This window comes from Orycteropus afer, unplaced genomic scaffold (assembly GCF_000298275.1).
Source record: "Orycteropus afer afer isolate SDZICR_OR568_19922 unplaced genomic scaffold, OryAfe1.0 scaffold00085, whole genome shotgun sequence".
NCBI classification, from domain to species: domain Eukaryota; kingdom Metazoa; phylum Chordata; class Mammalia; order Tubulidentata; family Orycteropodidae; genus Orycteropus; species Orycteropus afer.
Genome location: NW_006921672.1, coordinates 7,940,552 through 7,964,040, shown reverse-complemented (window position 1 = coordinate 7,964,040; position 23,489 = coordinate 7,940,552). Strand labels below are relative to the sequence as shown.

At 37.3% G+C, this 23,489-nt stretch overlaps 1 protein-coding gene across 1 annotated transcript in view; it reads left to right on the top strand.

The window, feature by feature from the left end:
* Window positions 1–1,538: 1,538 nt before the first annotated feature.
* The window catches only part of MED1 (mediator complex subunit 1), a 37,228-nt gene continuing 15,277 nt past the window's right edge, over window positions 1,539–23,489 (top strand). The window contains 11 exon segments of the mRNA XM_007942025.2: window positions 1,539–1,563; window positions 5,086–5,192; window positions 9,075–9,153; window positions 10,305–10,359; window positions 10,464–10,596; window positions 11,304–11,332; window positions 13,872–13,943; window positions 14,449–14,523; window positions 14,972–15,045; window positions 16,087–16,176; window positions 22,949–23,060. Of these exon segments, the coding sequence (XP_007940216.1) occupies window positions 1,539–1,563; window positions 5,086–5,192; window positions 9,075–9,153; window positions 10,305–10,359; window positions 10,464–10,596; window positions 11,304–11,332; window positions 13,872–13,943; window positions 14,449–14,523; window positions 14,972–15,045; window positions 16,087–16,176; window positions 22,949–23,060 (851 nt within the window).

Genomic DNA, 23,489 nt, shown 5'->3' with positions numbered 1-23,489 from the left:
GGGTGAAAGGAGTGCATGAATTTTCTGAAAATGAACGTGTGCTGGGAACTGGCAATGGGAGAAGAGCTGGGTCTAGTAAAAAACTTGCCTACTACAGTGTTAGGCAGTTGGGATTCAGAAATGGGGGGCAATTGCTGCCCTAAGAAACTCACTCTGTAGTGACTCAAAGGTATGAGGACAGAAGGAATAGACAAGAAATTTGAACTTCACTTTCAAGGAACATGGTTGTAGATATCTTTGTAGCAACAAACAAGTCCCCAGATGTTTCCAAAGATTTGTTCTAAATTTACACTGCTGTGCCTGCTAACCTGAACTGTAGTATCTGGTAGGATGGCGTGGCTTGGGAGGATGTCTACCAAGAACATCCAAAGAATAGCATTTTTGATACGTGAGATAAGTCTTGAGACGAGAGAGCTAGTAGTACTACATTGCTGAACATTCTTGCAGCAAACAAGGTAAAATCCAACTTTTCAGTGGTAATGCTATTTTCAAGGATGTGCGTTTGTGTGGAAAAAAATGCATTACCCACTCCCCCCCAAAAAACCCTTCCATCTTAACTACATTAAGAACTATCCCTTAATGCTAGAAGCGCTGTTGTATTTTAGCCTGATTCTTCAGTTCCGTTGGCCACGACCTTCTCAGCACTGTTGCAAATTTCTCTTTATGAAGACTTACTGTATACAAGAGGTTTGGCTGACTACATATTTGTGATTTAGTGTAAAGAACTAGCTGAGCTGCTTGTTTTCACTATGATTACAAAGAAAGGACAAAACAATTGTGAACCCATGTAAGACCTTAAATATAATTGAGTAGCAAGAGAATTTGCTGCAAATAAATTTACCTTAATCCAAAATTCCTCAGATCTTCAAAAATAATATAACTGCTCAAGAAATATTTCTGAAATTAAAATATACAAACTAGAAAATGGGAATTAAGTGTGTTGGGCTTGATTTGAACTCCGTGTTACAAAACGCCGCTATCTTTTTAATGACATAATTATTCCATCTGGCAACTCAGAGAAAAGGTATTATCTTTAATAAAATCTGATACCAATGTTTTCGAAGAACTAGTCTTTCAGTAAAGAGAGCTGGCGTTTTTAATCTGCGAACTGTTCAACTGCCTCAAAATAAAAATACCTGTTTCCTACCGCAGCCGAAAGCTATCCGCTTGCAAGCTCAAAACCCAGGCACGTGAGGTCTGTAAGCTTCGGGAGTGAAGGAAATGCTGGACTATGAAAATCTCGCGAGAAGATTGCATTAACCAATTTTCGCGAGAGATTTTCATACTCTGCTCTGTCTCTCGCAAAAAAATCCCGGTTAGTATCGCGATCGTTAGGAAGTTCCGTTGGGGAAGATGGCGGCGGTCGCGAGTACCCTTCCCTTCTTGCCGCCGGGGACTTCAGAGTGAGCCTTCCCGGGAAGAGTGGGGACTATTCGTGCCCTACGTCCCGGGAGCCCGAACCCTTTTGGTTCCCCCATCAGAGGTGGGGAAGGGCTTATCCTCTTGTGTGACAGACTTAGGCCTTCCCCACCGCCAGGATGAAGGCTCAGGGGGAAGCCGAGGGTGAGTGAGGGGGAGAGAAGAGGGCGGGACAGAACTGGGGGACACTCATCCTGTGAGAGGGGCTGGCGCCCCGTGAGCGCCACTCTCTGGAAGGCTCAGAGTCCAGGAGGCCAGAGGTGTGTGAGTTTTAGACTCTGACCGTGTTCCCTAGGTGATGGAGGAGTTCCAACTTTGGGGTGATGAAGGCTCCCTACTTAGGTGAACGTTTCCTCATCTACTACAGGCAATCACTTGGGCCTCAGTACACTTCAATCTAAAGTAGTGGGGAAGCCAGGCAAATGGTTCTAAAACTGTGTGTATCTTGTGCAAGAAGAGACGTCTAAATAGTGACATTAAAAAAAAAAAATCAGCTGTGTGTATAAAAGTACTGGAGGATATTTTGGCGTGACTGAAATGATTAGGGTCTTACGATATTAAAAGCCAGCAGTTTTCTATGGTGTTACTGTGTTCAGACTTTGTGCTATTGTATATTTTTAAAATGCTTTGAATTTCATTCTTCCACTGACTAGGCTAACTTAGAACTGCTGAGAAACAACTTTTCTGTGGAACCTTACTGAGCCCTTGTAAAGTTTCACGCTCCAGTGCTTGCTTAGCATTTTGGAAGGAGCTATGGTAGCGTAGTGCCTAAGGCACTTGGCTGCTAACCAGAAGGCTGGCGGTTCAAACCCACTAGCCACTCCTCGGAAGGAAGGTTGGGCAATCTACTCCCGTAGTGATACTGCCTCTGAAACCCTAGGAGGGGTCGCAGTGAGTCGGTCCGACTCCAGTGCACAAAACAACAACAACAGCATTTTGGACATAGTTCTCCTAGTACAGCTCCTTGTATTATTGTTTACTTAGCTTCTCCACTTCATTCTAAGCTTTGTAGATCAAGGACCCTGCCTTACTCATCTTTTTGTAGTCTCTGGCTTGTTTTTTTTTTTGGTTTTGAGCTTATAATAGCTGCTCAAAAATGTTTGTTGATTTGAACATCCAAGAAAGATATTTATCACGCTTTTTTTTTAAGGCATGGAAGGGGTGTGTTTTGAAGAAGGGGAAGACAGTATCCTTGCATTCAGTGGCATGAAAAGTAAAATGGCACTCCATGAGGTGGCTTTTGTGTAGTTTGCTCACTGTTGTATGCACAGCAGAAAAAATAGTCCTTGAATGAATGAAGGTTGAAAGTGGGAATCAGTAAAAACTGCTAGAACCAATTCTCCAGAAGATGAGAGCATTGAAATTTGATCTTGTTTGAAATCTTCTCACTATTGCCTCAGCTCTGATTGATGACATTCCATTCATCTTTCAATACCAATTATCAACTGTAAACTTTTCTGTAACATCCCTACAACTGATTATAAACTTGCCCTTTGAATGTCAGTAGTAATAGGCTTCTGTCTTACCGTATCTCACTTTTCTTTGTGTGATGATTATTTCCATGTTAACTTATCCAGATCTCCCACATGTCATCTCAGACACATTCTGTGTTTTTGCATCTCCACAGGTCTTTAGCACAGCTCCTTGCTTATATTAGGCAGCTTAAGAAATAGAGGAGGGTTGGAGGACAGAGGAGGTTCACATACTTATTCCAGAAGCCAGTCTTGTCTACCTTTGTCTTAGCTTTCTTTGCTGAATACTCATCCTCTAGTCAGAGATCTCTTCCTTGTGTGTATCATTTTAGTTTAAATTCAAATAAGAAATATCTGAATGGCTAATACAACCTGTTTTCTTTTTCTATAATTAATTTTATTGTGTTGTTATTGTTGAGAATATACACAGCAGAACACAAACCAATTCTAGTTTCTGCTTGTACAGTTAGTTCAGTGACATTATTTACTTCAAATTGTACAACCATTCTCACCCTCCTTTTTTGAGTTAATTCCTCCCATATTAGCTTAAACTCACTGCCCCCTAAGTTTCCTATCTAATCTTTTGAGTTGCTGTTGTCAATTTGATCCCATATAGATAAATCTTGAGAGTATACTGCTCAAGATAGGTTTTTTTTTTTTTTTTTTACAGTTCTTTTTTCTTTTTTAAATTGTGATTTGGGTGAAAATTTACAGAGCAAATACACTTTCCATACAGCAGTTCACATACACTTTGTCTTTGTGACATTGACCACAATTTAGCACAATGCAACATCTCCCCTCCCACTTCTTCTCGATAGTTACCTCTTCCCTGTGGAAGAGCACTCCTACCCTCTGAGCTGTCTCCCTGTGCCTGAGCAGCCCTTCTTTCTCTCATGCTTATTCTCTCCAAGGAGTGTATCTACCTCAGGTAAATGCTCAATGTGGATTCCTGGAAGCCACAGGTGTGCGTTCAATTCCAGACCTGAAGGGCAGCTAGGGGCCAGTCTCAGTGGTTCCACCAGGGTCCCTTGGGCCAGCAAACCTGTTACCTGCTTTTTTTTTTTCCTCCAAATGATTTTGAGTTTTGTTCCATATTGTTCTCCCTGTCTATCCAGGATCTCCTACAAAGATCCTCTTCCAAGTAGTTGACAGTAGTAGCCAAGCACCATCTATTTCTTCCGGTCTCATAGTCGTATAGGATGCTGTACCAGTCGCTAGGACTAATTGTTTCCATGAATTTTTGGTTTTCTTCATTCTTCTTGCCTCTGGACTAGGAGAGACCTATCGTTGCATCTAGATGGCAGCTTGCAAGCTTTTAAGATCTCGGTCGCTACTCGCCACAGTAGGAGGTGGAACAATGTTTTGTGTAGTATGGTATGCCAGTTGAGGTTGATGTCCTCTGTGACTGTAGTCCAGAGCCCACAGGTTCAACTACTTGGTCCCTCTGGGTAGCTAGCTGTGGCCAAGCAGTTACTACAACCTTGCCCCTTGTCAGCCCCATTATACACCTGGGAATTCAGATCATACACATAAAGTTATTGGACGACTTTCTGCCAACCCTATACATGTTCTTGGGTGCACTCTCCACTTCATACACATACCTAACATTTCAGCCTGTCCACCCATCTATCCACCCATATACCTGTGTTTGCCTTCACTGACCACACCGTACTATATGTGCAAAAGCGTTCATCTTTGTTGTCTGTACTTCCCACATACCTCTCTATGTACTCAAGACAGGTTGTTTTCTTGATAGCACCTACAAACTGATCTCTCAGAATTATGTCAAAATATTAAAGAAATCAGTATTTTTACATTGAGTACCAGTGAACCATAGTAAGGCCATGTTCAAATGTATATTCTGTGTGTATCATGCAAAGGATTCCATGCATATCATTACATGACTTTGTTATTAAATTGTAGGCTTAATCCTGAAACATGATTAGAGATGGTCCTTTTTGAGTTCCTATTAAAAGTTTAAATAGAAAGCAGTCATGCTCTATGGTATTCCTTAAGTCAGACCCATAATTTGTGTCTTCTGCTATTAGAGATACTTTTTCATACGTTTTAAAATAAATAAATAATTTTAACTAGGTTCTTAATAGGGTGGAATATGGAGTTTTCTTTTGCACGAAAAACCATGGAAGAGCTTGATAAAAGAGTTTCTAATTATGTTTTCTGATTTATATCATAGAGTCGGAAAAGCTGAATAAGATGAGTTCTCTCTTGGAACGGCTCCATGCAAAATTTAATCAAAATAGACCTTGGAGTGAAACCATCAAGCTTGTGCGTCAAGTCATGGTGAGGATTGTTGTAAAGTGGTGTCTTAGATAATTATTTAATAATCTAAGCTTTCTATGTGGACTTGTTTAAACTATAGTCATTGTAGTGTTTTCCATCTTATTTATCCCTTATACTAATGTTGTACTTTTGATGTATTTACTAGTAGAGATCGTGATTCATTCTTAATACAGGTGAACTTTGAATTTTCACTTGTCTATGCTATCAAATGCTTTGTCTGTGGTACTACTCTTTCTTCCCCTGATCATTCACCAGTATGAGGAGCCTTTAACCAGTGGAACATAGTAGACCACTCTCAAAGGTGGATGTTAAAAGTTCATCCATATTTTTCCAGTGGTAGTCAAAGCATAGAATGATACAGGAAAACTACTTTTCTTTTTTCACCTGGGCAGTTGTTGTGTAGTGTGGTCTCTTTGTGATAATCATAGATCTATTCAAGTTGTGTACTTTTCTGTATATTCTTCAGTGAAAGTAATCTAAACTCCATTTTGAGTCCAGAGTAAGTTGAATGTAATAGATTTATTAGTGTTTAAAATAAACATACTAGTGATACAGTGCTAGCAGAAGTGAATCTAACATCAAAAGACTGGTATTTTAGACTTAACTCTAACAGTTATTACCAGTGTACTTTGGAAAAGTTATTTGATCTCTCTCAGCCCAGTTTCCTCATCTGGAAAATGGAGGCATGCAATACCAGTTTGTTTTTCCACATAGTTTTGTTGCTAAGATCAAATGAGGTAAAGGATCTGAACATGTGTTGCTAACTGTAAACTCTGCAAAAGCATGTGTATCTTCTGACTCAGGTTTGTGTTCAGTGAAGATATTGTATAAAAATATGCCTAGAGTAAATGATTGGAAAATTTTCTAGTCTAGAAATTTCTGAATTACCATTTTTTGTACTTCAAGGCAGCCATATTCTCTTTGAGATATGTTTTATTAATTATATTATTAGAGAGACATCAAGAGATAGGAGTTCCAGGTGGCTACTGAAGTCTTCTGTTGGAGTACCAATATCTTGGTTTGGCCACCATGGCTTCCATTGCTTACTTAACAGTTGTGTAGAAATCTAATTTTATTGGTATGTTGGGCCTTCCAAGGCTTTTAACAACAGACATACTAAATCAAATCAAAGTAGATTAACATGTAAATCAGAATACCTATTTATTAATATACAATAAAAGGTTTATCTTGCTAGTTCCCAGACTACTGGCATCCATTATTCAGAACATCCCCTTCTTTCTTCAAGGTATAAGGGAAGTCAGATAAATAATTAGATATTCGTTTTTTTTACCATAAACCTGTTCACTTTTCTGGAGATTGGAATATTTTGCAGAGAGATGCTTTCATGTATAGGGATAAAAAAATTTCTGTCAAATTTTTTGTTCTTTGGAAGTAAGTTCCTCTTATGGACTTCATATTGGTAAGGGTTTAATATAATTGATAGAGAGTCATATTTAATCTTATTTGACTAAAGTTTGGTTGCATTTCTCAGACTATAAGCAAATTACTTTGTTAGATTTGGGAATTGCCAAATTTTCTGAGCCACTCTATTTATTTTACTTTCGTGCACTATAAACTGTGAACAGTTTTGCAAAGTATTGTTATTTATTCTCTTCATGAACCATAATTCAAATTTGTGTATGTGTGTGATTTTTTTTTTTTGTCTTCCCCTTCACCCAAGTTAATAGATGTCTGTCATCTAGTTAGTGGTTTATCCTCCCTTCCCATCCCACCCCTGGTAACTAACCATCAAAGAATATTTCTTTTTGTGTGAAACCGTTTTCTTGACTTTTTACGATAGTGGTCTCATATATTATTTGTTCTTTTGTAATTTCACTCAGCATAATATCTTCTAGGTTCATCCATGTTATGAGATGTCTCGCAGATTCATCATTAGAATACTAAGTTGGGTAGTATTCCACTGTGTATATGTACCATAGATTGTTGATCAGCTTCTCCATTGATGGGCATTTAGGTTGTTTCTATCTTTTTGCTACTGTGAATAGTGCTGCGATGAACATGCGTGTATATGTATCTGTTCGTGTCACGGTTCTTATTTCTCTAGGATATATACCTGATACAGTGGGATTATTGGATCATACAGTATTTCTGTTTCCAGCTTTTAAAGAAGTACTATACCATTTCCACAGTGGTTACACTGTTTTACAACCTCTCCACATCCTCATCAGCATCTGTTTTCTGTTGTTATGAACTTTGCTATTAATACTGGCATGGGATGATATCTCATGGTTTTGATTTGTATCTCTCTGATGGCAGATGATCATGACCATTTCTTCATGTGCTTGTTAGCTATCTGAATGTCTTCTTTGGTGAAAGCATCTGTTCATGTCCTCTACCCATTTTTTACTTTATCTTTGTTGTTAAGGTGTTGAAGTTTTCTGTAAATTTTTGAGATTAGCCTCTTGTCTAATACGTCATTGCCAAAAATTTTTCCTTCCAGTCTGTGGGTTCTCTTTTTACTCTTTAGGTGAAATTTTTTGATGTGCAGAAGTGTCTAATTTTTAGGAGGTCCCAGTCATCAATTTTCTCTTCCTGTGTTGGTGCATTTTTAGTTATGTTCGATAGTGTATTTATGCCGTGAATTAGGGCTCCTAAATTTGTCCCTATTTTTTCTTTCTTTGATAGTCTTTATGGTTTTAGGTTTTAAGTTCAGATCTTTGATCCAACTTGAGTTTGTTTTAGTATATGGTATGCAACATGAGTCCCGTTTCAGTTTTTCTGCAAATGGATATCCATTTATTAGACTATCCTTTCCAGATTTAATGAGTTTTGGCCCTTTGTCAAAGATCAGCTGTCCATAGGTGGATGGAGAGGCATTCCATTTATTTATTTATATTGTGATTTGGGTGAAAGTTTACAGAGCAAATTCATTTTCCCTTCAGCAGTTCATACATTGTGTTTCATGAGATTGACTGCAATTTGCCACAATGTAACAGCTCTCTTCCCAATTCCTCCCTATAGTTACCTCTTCCCTATGTCCTTCTTTCCTATGCCCCCTGAGTTATCTCCTGGTGCAAATACTGCCCTTCTGTTCTGCCATGATTGATCATTCTAAGGAGTGTGTTTTCCTGATGTAAATGTTTACCCTATATACCTGTCTGTTGTTTGGCTAGAAGCCACAGGAGTGAGTTCAATTCCAGACCCAAAGGATAAGTAGTGGTCATAGCGTCAGGGATCTTACCAGGCTCTATCAGACCAGTAAATCTACTCTTTTTTTTTTTCTTATGATTTTGAATTTTATTCCACATTTTTCTCCTACTCTATCTAAGATCTCCTGTACTGATCCTTTTCTGAGTGGTTAACAGTGGTAGCTGGACACTAGTTCTTCTGGCCTCATGGCCATCATACAGGCTGAGGTTCACAGGGTCCCCTAGTCCCTTGGACTAAACCAGTTGGTTTTCTTCATTCTTCTTTGCTATGGATGAGGAGAGACCCATTGCTACATCTAGATGGCCGCTTGCAAGCTTTTAATAAGACCCTGGTCGCTACATCAAAGTAGGATGTAGAAAAATGTTTTTGTATAGTATGTTATGCCAGTTGAGCTTGATGTCCCCTGTGACCATAGTCCTAAGCCTACAACTACTTGCTCCCTTGAGGTGAGCCATACCATTTAAATCTTATGAAACAGTCATTTCTACAGGAAGCTGATCTCATCTGTTAAATTTTGATTCTTCCTAATTTTTTCCCATATTTAAATCTGGGAATACCCTTTTCTACCCTTTAGGTATGGCTAGATAGAGTAACAGTTAAGAGTTTATATATTATCCTGAAATATTATTACCAGTATGCTATGTAAGGTTTACATGAAACACTGTTGATTTGATTAATTTTACCTCAAATGTTTTCCCACTTGACACACAGGAGAAAAGGGTTGTAATGAGTTCAGGAGGGCACCAACATTTGGTCAGCTGTTTGGAAACATTGCAGAAGGCTCTCAAAGGTTTGTAAGCCCTTTTGAAATATGCTGGTTTTTTTTTTTTTTTTTAAACTTCCAGTTTAAGAAATACTGCTTTATCCTTACTCTAGAAATATAAATTGAGGTAGGTTAACTTTATATGCTATGTGTTGTTTTTGCTTTTGTTTATGGAGTTGAAATTAACTCTTTTCTGATCTGTTGAAAAAAAAATTTCTGATCTTCTTTTGGAGGTCTGGTAGACATTTAATGATAATTGATGACAAGTAACTAAGATAGTAGGGGAAAGTTTTCATTTTTGGTCACATGTTCTGTTCTAGTTAACTCTCAGTAAAAAGATAGATATTTTAGCTTACCTGAAAGATTTTTTATAATGTTTATGGATAGTATTTTCAGGAGAGCAAACATAAGGTTTTGAAACTGGTTATTCTTTTTTTTTTTTCCCCTTCCCACTTCCACCCTGTTTTTACCCATTCCCTGTATCCTTCTTTCCTATACATTCAAACTGGTTATTTTTGCTCATAATTACTAAATTCTATATTTTTTTTGGGAAATGAAAGTATATACAGGTTTACTTTGACCTACCACAAATAAACCTCATTCGGCTGAGTACTTGTTTCATGTTGGCTATGATACTGATCTTTATTCTAGGGTTAGCAGATAAACGTATGTTTTTAAGTTAAAAACAAAACAAAACCCACCAAACCCACTGTCATCAAGTTGATTCCGGTTCCTTGCAACACTATAAGACAAAGTAGAACTACCTCATAGAGTTTTCAAGACTGTACATCTTTATGGACACAAACTGCCTCATCTTTCTCCCACTGAGTGGCTAGTGGATTTGAACTGCCATCCTTTTGGTTAGCAGCCAAATATTTTAAGCCCTGTGCCACCAGAGCTCTCTTAAGTTAAATAAAACTTGTCCCAAATAAGGGTCAGTGAAAAAGGGAGAGGAGAAAAGTCCAATAATTTTTTGCAAATAGATCCTTTTTTGGTACTTATCAATGCATAGATCATAGCTAAGTCTTGCTAATGAACTTTGTGCAAATTAAAAGCATTTGAACTGTTGAATATGTTATGGCTTTGGAAGGACAGACATACTTCTCAGAATGTTTCTGTGTTTCAAGAATACAGTTATTTGCAGAATACTTTTGACTTCTTTTTTTGCCCTTTCTTAGTCACATCTCTACCAGCAATGACTGACCGTTTGGAGTCTATAGCAAGACAGAATGGGTAAGTAGTCTATCTGTAAGCAGAGAGATTTAACTTAGTATTGACTTTGAGTGGCTTTATCTATGTATCTTCCATTAATTTTTGTTTTGATTTGTTCTTGCTAGACTGGGCTCTCATCTCAGTGCCAGTGGCACTGAATGTTACATCACGTCAGATATGTTCTATGTGGAAGTGCAGTTAGATCCTGCAGGACAGCTTTGTGATGTAAAAGTGGCTCACCATGGGGAGAATCCTGTGGTATGTGTTGATATTTTACTGGAATCTGTGGGCTTTACTTAGGAACATTTAATTTAAAAATGAGTTCTTGGGGTTTTAAATAGCTTGGGTTTAGTTACTTTCACGAGCCACTTTAGAAACGATGTGATGAGCTACAACATCAGTACCTATGAAATGGAATTTAGAATCATATAGGTCCATCCCTGACATCGTCCTGGGGCTTTCACACGTGGAAACACTGGAGAAACCCTTTTCATTTCAAATCAACAAACATGAGCCAAAAATTAACAGTAGGTGCTGGGGATAGGAAGATAAATAATTTGTGGTTCCTATCATCAAAGTGCTCATAATCAAGTAGGACAAATAATCTTGTACATAGCTGACTTCTCTGAAAAAATCCTATAGTAGAGATGAAGATAAAATATTGTGTAAAGAGATAGTTGATGTGGATTCCAAGGATAACATTAAAGAGAAGTCTTAATATTTCAAACAAGCTACTGAATATTTATTCCTTTATAAAGTATGTATTTTCATTTTTGCTTCCTCATCCTAACCCTTATGCTTCACCAAGTAGTAATAAGATGCTTTTTGATATCTTAATATAAGGACCTTTTGTAGTTTTGATGTTTTTGTTATAAACCGTGTGCTATAACTAAAAGAGAAAAACTGTTGATGTCTTTGAAAGTGTTAAAGTAGTTTAATGTCTTTTTTTATTTCTTTCATTTCAGAGCTGTCCAGAACTTGTGCAGCAATTAAGGTGAGCAGATCACATATCTATTCCTTTATATCGACAGACAATGCTTTTCTCTATAGCTAGGGTTTAAGACTAGTTAGAAGTTACTTTCTTCAGGAACACATTTTTTTAGATTCTGTATTTGTTCACTTTGAGAATTGAATTGATTTAGCTTGGTTTCTTATACTACTCAGTCTATCACAGGGTTTTTCATCCTCAGCACTAACTGACATTTTAGATCAGAAAAGTCATTGCTATGTGGGCCTACTCAGTGCATAATGGGATGTTGAGTAGCATCCCTGGCCTCTCCCCTTTAGTTGACAATAGTAGCCCTCCAGTTGTGACAATCAAAAATGTCTCTGGACGTTTCCAATTGTCCCCTGGAGGACAAAATCACCCCGATCTAACCTTAGGAATTCTGTGTAGAACAAATAAATAGAACTTAATTATTAAGTAAGAGTGGGTTTGAAAAACTTGAGTCTATACCATGAAAATATTTTTTCTGTTTTAATTTTGATAAAAATTATTTTACATTAATGTGTATGTGAGATAAATGCCTCTCATAGTAGGAGTGTTAGGCTTGAAGACAATTATTTTGAGCAAATGGTAGCTTTTTCCAGTAATTTTCTTTTCCCTTTGAATTGCAAAGAAATTTCCATGCTTAAATTTAAACCCAGAATTAACTTCTGGGAATTAGACAAAGTCATTGCATCAGTTTTATGTTTACATAGCAAGAGTTCTTAGCTACAGCATAAGAATGTCTTAGAAGGGGTGTTAATATGGAGAAAATTAGTTTTACACTCGGCCTTCTCAAAGATCAGTTTAACATCCTCCTAGCCAAATGCAACAAATATGAAGCAGCTTTTAAAAAATTGTAATTCAACCGTGAACATTTTTAAAATAATTTTATTGAATTAAGTCTAGCAAAGGTGAATTACTAGAATACTTCACAAAGGGCTAATATTTCTGGCTCTAAAGTAGACTAAAGAAGCCCTGGTGGTGCAATGGTTAAGTGCTTGGCAAGAGAAAAGACCTTGATGACTTGCTTCCATAAAGATTACACCCTAGGAATCCCTGTGGGATAGGTCCTCATCCTATAGGATTGCTATGGGTCATGATAGACTTGATGGCACAAAACAAGAATGACAAAAAAGTGGAGTAGAGATTGCACCAACATGAACTTGTGCTGGCTTAAAGTTAATCTGCAAGCCTTTCTATAAATGAGAAATACAGAAAGAATGTTAAATTGTACATCTTTTTTTACTCACTTTGTATAGATGGGAATTTTAAAGCAGGGAATATATTTTGCTGTTGCTCTTGTTTCTTACTGTCTTTATGTCTATATGCAATAAGTGCTCAATAAATGAATTTTAAAGAATCAGAGAGAGAGAGATGAAATCTGATCTCAGTTACATAATAAGAAAAAAGGAACGTGATTTATTAAAACTAGGTCTCATTATTTACGAGCTAATTCATTGGTATATGAATCTTTTTCTTTTTTATTTGTGGTTTTTGTGAAAGCTTGTAGAGGAGATTACTTCCCATTGAACAATTTATATATTTTTTTGTTTCATGTTATTAGTTAAAGTCCCCTCAGTGTAACAGCACTCTTTCCACTTCCTCTCTGGGTTCCCCATTTCCATGCATCCTCTTTTCCTGCCCCTTCTTATTTTCTGAATTGTGTTCTTGGGCAAATGCTACTCTTTTCATTTTATATGGTTGATTGAGGAGTATGTTCCTCATGGGCATTACTGTTTACTTTATAGGGCTGTCTTTTGTTCTGTGGTACATAGGGTTGCTATGAGTCAAAAACAACTCAATGGCATCTGACAACAACAGAGTTGTTTGGCTGAATCTATTTGATTCAGTTTTACCTTTGAAGATTGTCTTATTAGGGTCGTAGTCTTGGGAGTTCCATCAGTCTCTATGAGACAGGTAAATCTGGTCTTTTTTATGATTCTGAATTTTATTTTACATTGTTCTTCCACTCTGTCCAGGACTTTCTATTACCATCGGGAACAGAATGATTGGTTGTGGTAGTCAGGTATGATCTAGGTCTTCTGGCGTCAGGGTAGGAGAGGCTGTGGTTCATGTGGTCCATTGGTCCTTTGGACTAATTGTTTGCTTAAGTCTTTGATTTTTTCACTCTTCTTTGTTCTGGATAGGGGGAGACTAATAGTTGTGTCTTATATGGCCGCTCACAAGTTTTTAACACCCCAGTCAGTTAACTCACCAGAAATGATTCAGAATATTGCCTTTATGGACTATGTTATGCCAATGGACTTAGATGTTCCCCTCATTAGTTTATGAATTAGCAGGTCTTTCTGATTATTACTGTTTTTACATCTATACAGCTTATTAGCACCGAAAATCAGGAAGAGGTAGAAAGGGAAAAATTTCATTTTCTTTTGTACTTTTGATTGACTCTAGAAAACTTTGGATGGGGGGAAAATTAAGACAAATTATTAAATAGTTTTATATGGCTTTTGTTTTTGGCACTTTGCTGTAAGATCTAGTGGTAATTATATGTTGTATTCTCCTCCTTTCCTTGAACTTCCTCTAGGGAAAAAAATTTTGATGAATTCTCTAAGCATCTTAAGGGTCTTGTTAATCTGTATAACCTTCCAGGAGACAAGTAAGTATTTTTATTTATTTTTTGCTTTTTTAGGAAAAATCAGTATAAATCTAGAAGAAATTTTGTGTTTAAAAATTTGCCAAGTTTTCTGCCCTATTTCATTTATTGATTTATACTCATACTGAAAATCTGTAGCTAAATTTTTGGCTTTATATCTTTTAAAGGTTTTTTAAATATGCATATCTGCATTAGTGGATTTTATATCAGAAGACAGACTAAAATCCTTGCAATATCTTTAGCATGTTTATTTCCAGACTGAAAGAATTAACTGTTGTGAAACAAGTCATTTTTATTGTTAACCTACTCGGGATCCTGTTAGCCTGCTTTGATCTTTTAAACAAACAAAAATTAGTTTTGATAGATCACTGTTGATTATTTATTTATTTGAATATTTTAATTGCCTCCAGGATAGACTTACCTTTATTTAGTCTTTCTGTGTCAGTGTATGAGTGTATGTGTACTTGTGTGTATATACTTAACTCTCACTCTCCTCATCTACTTCCAGCAAACTGAAGACTAAAATGTACTTGGCTCTCCAGTCCTTAGAACAGGATCTATCTAAAATGGCAATTATGTACTGGTAAGACTGACTAAAGAATCAATTCTGTATGACCTTCTAGGTACCTTGGTTTTTTAAAGTTCTTCATCTGGGAGGATCGTATTTCACTATACATCATATCCATGGCAATTCCTTTTCCAAATGATGATGGTATTCCATCTTCTTTGTAATTGTATCACCAAGTTATCAGTTGATACTCCATGGGTTTTATCTAAAGATTTGTCAAACATGATACCTCATCAGATAAATAATAGTCTAGCTGTTATTTTTCTCATCATCTTACTTACTAGTGTGTACTTGGAAATGATCCCTTTTCTTTGAAGGTGAAATATACTTGCTATGTGCCAAATCACACAACAGAGTTATTAGGAAATATTATAAGACTTTCAAGATCTGAACTCAGTATCAAACTATGCACTAAGACCTTTAGGGCTTAAATGAATGCAAACATAGATCACTTGTCTTGCAGGAAAGCAACTAATGCCAGTCCCTTGGATAAGATTCTTCATGGAAGTGTTGGCTATCTTACTCCAAGGAGTGGGGGTATGTGATCATAATTTGCTTATTTAGAAAAATGTCTAGTATTTTTTTATTACTATTTTTTGTTTATTGTGATTTGTGTGAAAGTTTACAGAGCAAATTCATTTTCCAGTTCAACATACAACAGTTCATACACATTGTGTTTCATGACATTGACTGCAATTCCTGTAATATAACAGCTCTCTTCCCACTTTCTCCCTGTGTTTACCTTTTCCCTATAGCCTCCTTTCCTATGCCTTTCTGCCTTCTGAGCTATCTCCCTATGAAAATACTGCCCTTCTGATCTCCCATAATGGATTATTCTAAGGAGTGTACCTACTTGGTATAAATGTTCACCTTATATGCCTGTCTGTTTTTTGGCTAGAAGCCACAGGAATGAGTTCAATTCCAGGCTTTAAAGGTGACTAGGGGCCATAGTCTCAGGGGTTTCACCAAGTGTCTAACAGACCAGTAAGCCTGGTCTCTTTTATGATTTTGAGTTTATTCTACATTTTTCTCTCACTCTGTCCAGGAACTCCTGCACTGATCTCTTTCCTAGTGGTTGACAGTGGTAGCTGGGCATCATGTAGTTCTTCTCATCTCAGGGTCACATAGGCTGAAGTTCTCATGGTCCACAAGTCCCTCAGATTAATTGTTTCCATGGAACTTTGGTTTTCTTCATTCTTAGCTCTGGAGAGCTCAAGGAAAGAAAAATGTCTAATTTTAGTTAAGAGGTCATTTCTAATAATTTCACCTCAGGTTTATAAAGATAGCAGTGGTAGAATATTACCAATTTCCATTGGCATTTGGGTATTTTATATTAATTTCTAAGATATCAGCTTCTGCCCATCCTAAATTATTTTGCTTTTGTTTCTTAAAATTGTGTGAAGTAAATTGTTCGTTCTAGAATCAATGCTTCTGCATCTGTTATACCTCATAACGTGCTTTGGAGTGTGATTCCTCATATATGGAAATAATTTCTTGTGTATAGATTGACAATAATGTGCTTTTCTTTCTTTTTAGTTTACCCGATAAAGATACATTGATGTGTGTCATTTTTCATAGGTCACTTAATGAATTTGAAGTACTATGCCTCTCCCTCTGACCTGCTAGATGATAAGACTACATCTCCCATCATTTTGCATGAGAATACTGGTAAGACTTTAACTGTGAAGCAACTGCAGGCTTTTTTCAAGTGTTTAAAGAATATTTTTTAAAATTTGGGTGCCTGGGCCTGCCTGTAATCTTTTGTTTACTACCTAAGGTATTTGCCATCCCTACAAAAAAAAAAAAATCATATATGTGCCCCTACCTCCTGATGCACAAACACACAGATGATCCTCATTATTTGTGGACTCCATATTTGCAAATTTGCCTGCTTGATAAAATTTACTTGTAATCCCAAAATCAATACTTGTGGCAATTTTGCAGTAATTTGCAAATATGCTGTAAGGGCACATATTTGAAGTAAGAAATTAAAAAGGGGAAGTTTACACTTACTGAAAAAAAGGGAACAGACTTTCCCCATCCCTTTTCTTTCTTTCTACTTTTTAAAAACTTTAATTGAGTTATAATATATTTCAGGTACATTGATCTTAAGTGTTAGCTCAATGAATATTTACATATATGTATATGAGAGCTGTGGTGGCGTAGTGCCAAAGGCATTTGACTGCTAACCAGAAAGCTGGTGGTTCAAACTCACCAGCCACTCCTTGGAAGGAAGATTGGGCAGTCTACTTCTGGTAGAGAGAACTGCCTCGGAGTCCCAACGGGGGGTTGCTGTGAGTCGAATTGACTCGACAGCAGTGAATTTTTTGGTATATATATGTATGTATGTACATATATATTGTTGTTGTTATGTGCTGTCGAGTCGGTTCCAACTCATAGCGACCCCTCCTTGGGTTTCTGAGGCAGTATCACTATGGAAGTAGATTGCCCAACCTTCCTTCCGAGGAGTGGCTAGTGGGTTTGAACCGCCAGCCTTCTGGTTAGCAGTCAAGAGCCTTAGGCACTATGCTACCAGAGCTCTGTATATATATGTATATGCACACACACATATATATATATTATACAGTAAATACGTATGTATGTGTATATATATTAGGTAACCATGACCGACATCAGAATGCAGAAAATTTTTAACATCCCAGAAAATTACCTCATGCCCTTTCCCAATTGATAACTGTCCTCATTAAGATAAACACTACTTTTGACTTCTAATGCCATTACGTAGTTTTGCGTTTTTTGTTTTTTTCAATTGTGATTTGGGTGAAAGTTTACAGAGCAAATTTATTTTCCCTACACCAGTTCATACACATTTTGTCTCATGACATTGACTGCAACAGTTCCCCACAATGTAACTGCTCTCTTCCCACTTCCTCCCTGTAGTTCCTTCTTCCCTGTGTCCTTTCCTATGCATTCCTGCCCCCTGAGCTATCTACCTGTGCAAATACTGCCTCCTGATTGATCATTCTAGGGAGTATATTTACCTGGTGTAAATGTTCATTGTGGTGGTTATGTTTGTGTGTCAACTTGGCTGGGCCACTGGTGGTTGTTATTCCCCATGGTGAGACTGGCAATCAACTTCATGGTGGGATCTACCACAAGCAGCTGAGTAAGCTGCCTTTGGGATGTGGTCCGCTTCCTGTATATAAGGAGAAGCCTTGTGGATAATCTCTAGCATATGACACGCTTGGATCCTGCATGTAGCCATGTCATTGTTCAGCAGCCTGCCATGTTCTGCTGACCTTGGGACTTAAAATAGACTTGAATTAATGGCCTTCCGTGTGGTTTGGTAACATAAGAACTGTGCCTTTTTACTTTTCAACCTTGGGCTTGGCAGCCTCAGCAGCCAGCAGCTGTCTGAGTGAAGAAAAGCCTCTAGTTTCAGTGGGTCGGAGCTGGAGACAGAGCTGAAGCCCAAGGCTGAAGCCCAACCCCTAGAGCCTGGCACTTTGAATTTGGACTTCTAGTCTCCTGAACTGTAAGAGAATAGACTTCTGTTTGTTAAGGCCATCCATTTGTGGTATATTTCTGTCAGAGTGGCACTAGGTAACCAGAACATTCTCCTATATACCTGGCTATCTGGCTGGAAGTCAAAGGAGTGAATTCAATTTCAGGCCTGAAGGGTAACTGGAGTTCATAGTCTCAAGAGTTTCACTAGGTTCTATCAGACCAGTAAACCTGGTCTTTTTTATGATTCTGAGTTTTCTTCCACATTTTTCTCCCACTCTATCCAGGATTTCCTGCACTGATCCCTTTCTGAGTGGTTGACATTGGTAGCTGGGCACCATCTAGTTCTGGTTTCATGGTGATATAGGCTGAAGTTTGCATGGTCCACTAGTCCCTTGGAGTAATTATTCTTTGCATTTGGTTTGCATCATTCTTCTTTGCTTTGGTTGAAGAGAGACTAGTTGTTGGATTGGGATGGCCTTTTGCAAGCTTTTAAGGCCCCAGTTGCTACTCACCAAAGTAGGATATATAGACCAGTGTTTTTGTGTAGTATGTTATGCCAGTTGAGTTTGATGTCCCCTGTGACCAGGGTCCCAAGTTTACAGGTCAACAATTTGTTCCATGTTAAAATGGACTATAATTTAATAGTCTAGGAAAACTCAATTACAGTGTTTACATTGACAATAAAAGATTTCAGGTATGATTTTTCTCAAGTCAGAGTTTTTATTACTTAGATAGTCCTGAGTGTCAATTCCCAATGGACTCTCATTATCTTACTGGTTATTTCACACTCATATTAACCCTTAGAGGTAGGAGATAATAGTTCTGTTTTATTTTTGGGACAATGAAATATTAATCCAAATGTCTTACAGGAAAAAAAAAAAAGAAACTCACTGACCTCGAGTCAAATCTGACTCATCTTTTTTGACAGAGGTGCAATTCTGCTTGGCTTGGTGTGCTTGGAAGTTATCATAACTTCCCCCATTAGTTCTATTTGTATGGACATTCTTACAGGACATACAAATATGTATGTAGAGATATCATCTGCCAACCTTATTTATGGTTATGGCATACTCCCTTTTGCCTAGCATGCCTGATCATTCAGCCTGTCTACCCATCTATTTAACCATCGATTAATGTTTGTTATCATTGATGATGCAGTATTGTATATGTAAAAGTTTATCTTTGTTGTCTGTACCTCCCTATCCCTTTTCTTAAGAGTATATAGAATATTTGTAATTGTTAGTTCTTTCTCTGATTCTTTGAAATGTATGTAAGTCTTTTTAAAGGCCAAAAGCTTCTTGCCAGTTTTACAACCCAGGAATTTTTCCTCAAGGACCTGGAAGCCTTTTCTTTGAAATGTAATCAGTTGAGGAAGGTAGCACCCCTAATCTAGGATAGCCTAGTTTTAGCTGTCATGTGACTTCAAGTTGCAGACCTACCTCTGGTCTTAAAAATGTGAGAAATTTATTTTTTTCTTTGGATAAATGTAGTTAGCAGACACAGGTAGCTATCTCCATTGCCAAATGAATTTAGGATGACTATGTATGACACGGAGTCCCTGAAGGTTAAGTGGCATGAAGGTTAAATGCTCAACTGCTAGCCAGAAGAATGGCAGTTTGAACCAACCCAGAGGTACTCAGAAGACAGATCTGGTGATCTACTTTTGAAAGGTCACAGCCTTGAAAAACCCATGGAGCAGTTCCACTCTGCACACAGAGGGTCACTATCAGTCAGAATCCACTTGACGGTAACTAACAAGAACACATATGACAAATGGTGCCATCCGGATCTCTTACTTGAGGACTTAATGTCATTTATCTTGTTAATATATAGGAAATGGGTTGCATCTCCTTGGCTATATGAAAGGATAAAACTCCTTTCTGTCTTTGCAATCTCTTTGGTGGATTGAGTATTTGATATTCATCACTTTGTGGTTTAATGCTTATTCAGTAATAAAACATTTATTTGTCTCCCACTTTTGTGGAAAGTTTGTCTGGGATGGTAGGAGATTTTAACTATGCTTCCCCATCAGTGCACAGAGTGGTGAAACATTTGAGTGTCAAAATAAAAAAATTAAAAAAAAAACTGAGTGTCCTCTGTATTCATTCCCAGTGGAGGTTGAAATAAGTGACACTCTGCTGCTTTATTACAGCTCTAATACTGTAAACAAGTGTCCTTTTCTGGTCCATTTAGTGTGACATTTTCAAGTTTTGTGCTTTTTGTTGATTATTTCACCATTTAAAGTGACTTTCAAGTGTAATGCTGAAGTGCTATCTAGGATTTTAAGTGCAAGAAGGCAGTGGTGCTCCTTACAGAAAAAATGTGTGTTAGATAAGCTTTGTTCAGGCAGGAGCTATTTTGCTACTGGCTGTGAATTCCATGTTAATAAATCAGTAATATATATATTAAATTGTCCATGGTTGGGGCAAATGGTTTACTCTTGGCTACTACCCTAGACCAAACCCTTTGCTGACTCATGAGAATGTATAGGACAGAGTAGAACTGCCCCATAGGGTTTCTAAGGCTGTAACCTTTATAGAGAAGACTGCCAGTATCTTTCTCCTGTGAAGCATCTGGCGAATTTGAATTGCTGACCTTTCGGTTAGCAGCCAAGTACTTACCCACTTCACTACTAGGATTGGTGAAGAAGATTGTACCATGGACTACTAGAACAACGAACATATCTGTCTTGGAGGAAGTACAGCTGGAATTCTCCTTAGAAACAAGGATGGCGAGACTTCGCCTCTTGTACTTTGGACATGTTATTAGGAAGGCCAGTCCCTTGAGAACGCTTTCATGCTTGATAAAATATAGATGGTCAGTGAGAAAGAGAAAGACCCTCAATGAGATGTATTGACATAGTGGCTGCAGCAATGGGCTAATGCATAGCAATGATTATGAGGATGGCAAAGGCCCAGGCAATATTTTGTTCTGTTGTACATGAGGTCACTATGACTCGAATATGACTTGACAGCACCTAACAACATCACCACTAACCTAAAAGTTGGTAGTTCAAACCCACTCAGCAGCACAAGGAAGAAAGGCCTGGTGATGTGTTTCTGTAAAGATTATAGCCAAGAAAACCCTACGGAGCACTGCTACCCTGTAACATGTGGGTAACCATGAGTTGAGACTGATGCAGTGGCAACAGGTTTGTTTTTCCTGTTTATATATTAAATAATGTTTCTTAGAGAAACACATATAAAATGGGGTTGCATATTGATCAGTTGACAAAAATGTGACCAGAGGCTTGCAAGAACCAAACCCAGTATTTCTTCTAAAGCACCGATTGAGTATTCACTAATTCAATGTTTGTGGCAAATTTATAGAATGTACTTACTGGGAATAATGAGAATCAACTCTGAATGTATATGACACACTAGGAAGAAAGGCCTGGCAACTACTTCTGAAAATCAGCCAGTGAAAACTCTGGATCACAATGGTTCGTTTCCATTGTGCATGGGGTCACCAGGAGTTGGGGGCTGACTTCATGGCAGCTAGCCATAAAACTACCACTCAGGGACTATATACACATATATACATTAATACGTATGTGTGTGTGTATGTATGTGTATACGTGTGATATATATATATATTTATGTATACGTTTGTGTGTGTGTGTGTGTGTATGTATACATTCTAAATAGCGCACTTGGTTGCTAACCAAAAGGTTGAAGGTTCTTGTCTACACAGAGGCACCATGGAGGAGGGGCTTGGCAATCTACTTCTGAAAAATCAGCTGTTGAAAACTCTACAGAACACATTTCTTCTTTGACACACAGGAGGTTGCCATGAGTCAGAACCATCAGCTTGATAGCAATTGGTTATATATATTAATGTGCACATACATTTACATAAACCTGTTACCATCAAGTTGATTCCAGCTCTGTTCAACAGCAACCCTTTAGAATAGAGTAGAGCTGCTCCATTGGCTTTCCTAGGCTATAATCTTTATGGAAGCAGACTGCCACATCCTTCTCCTGCAAAGCAGCTGGTGGCTTCAAACCACCAACCTTTTAATTAGCGGCCAAATGCTTAAACCACTATGCCATCAAATCTCTTACATATATACACATAAGCATGGATGTCTGTGTGTATATGTTGTTCTTGTTAGGTATCATCAAGATTTTTACCCATGTGACAGAGTAGAACTGCCCTATACAAATAGTTTCCTAGTCTATAATCTTAATGGGAGCAGATTACCAGTTCTTTCTCCCACAGAGCTACTGGGTGTGTTCAAACTGCTAACCTTTTGGTTAGCAGCCAACTGCTTAACCATTGTGCCACCAGGGCTCATGTACACACACACACATATGTATGTGTGTGTATATGTATATAAATGTGTATCTATATATGTATATGTATACATATACACATATATTTATATATACAGATGTATATATAATAGCTTATTAATAAATGCTTTTGAATAAGTAAGTCAGTGGATGAATGAAAAGATATAAATCATCTTACATGAAATCATAGCTTTACTCATAATTTCAATGGTGAGAAAATTAGCCAGCTTATTAAAGAACTAAGGGATTTTGTTTTATTGTTAAATTCTGTATGCATTTTAATATGCCAAAATATGGTGAGAATTAGCCTGCTACTTCAGTTGGTTCCCTTGTTACATCAATCTTTGATTCTGTTCCATAATCATAATCCTATTTAAATGCATTCTAAAGTTGGAGAAAATAAGTAAATGTTCGTAATAAGCCTTTAAATTTCTTTTCCTCGGCATCTTTTGATTTCTGTGTTTTGTTTTACTTACTGATAAAATGAAATATTGGTTGGTTAGAAGGTCAACTTCTGGCATTTCTAACTTAGATAAGTGTTACAGTATCTGGTAAGTTATGACTGATGAATTATGCAGAAGATATTCTGAACTATCCTGCATATTTTTTTTGTATTTTAATGTTGAGAGTCTCATAATTTATGTTATTCTGGAGCATTTCCTCTTTCTTATTCCCAGTTCCTCGATCTTTGGGCATGAATGCATCAGTGACAATTGAAGGAACATCTGCTATGTATAAACTTCCAATTGCACCATTAATTATGGGGTCGCATCCAGCTGACAACAAATGGTAAGTTAAATGTGATTCTAGGGTAGCAAGTCCAATTTTTTAGTTTCAAGTCCAGCATGAAACAAGGGTTACTTTCACTTTGTTCTTCCTCCACTTGAATTCTAGAGATTGGCTTTTGGTTTATCCACATAATATTTCCCTTTTGTTTAATATCTATGTGAGTGTTTATCTCTGAATTATGCTCAGAGGATAATACATTTCCTGCCTTAGAGAGAAAGTAAAAAAATATGTGCTAATTTCTCTGGCTTAGTGATTACTCCCTTTTATCTTACGCTGATTTGGGGTCATGTTGTATTAATAAGTAGAGAATGTGCCTCAGGATAAATGTTTGATTAAATATGTCAGGATTAACAAATAGAATATTTTTAAAATTATGGGTCTAAAGTTCAAAGTTGGAGTTTTGATAGTTTTTATAACTGTGTGTATGTG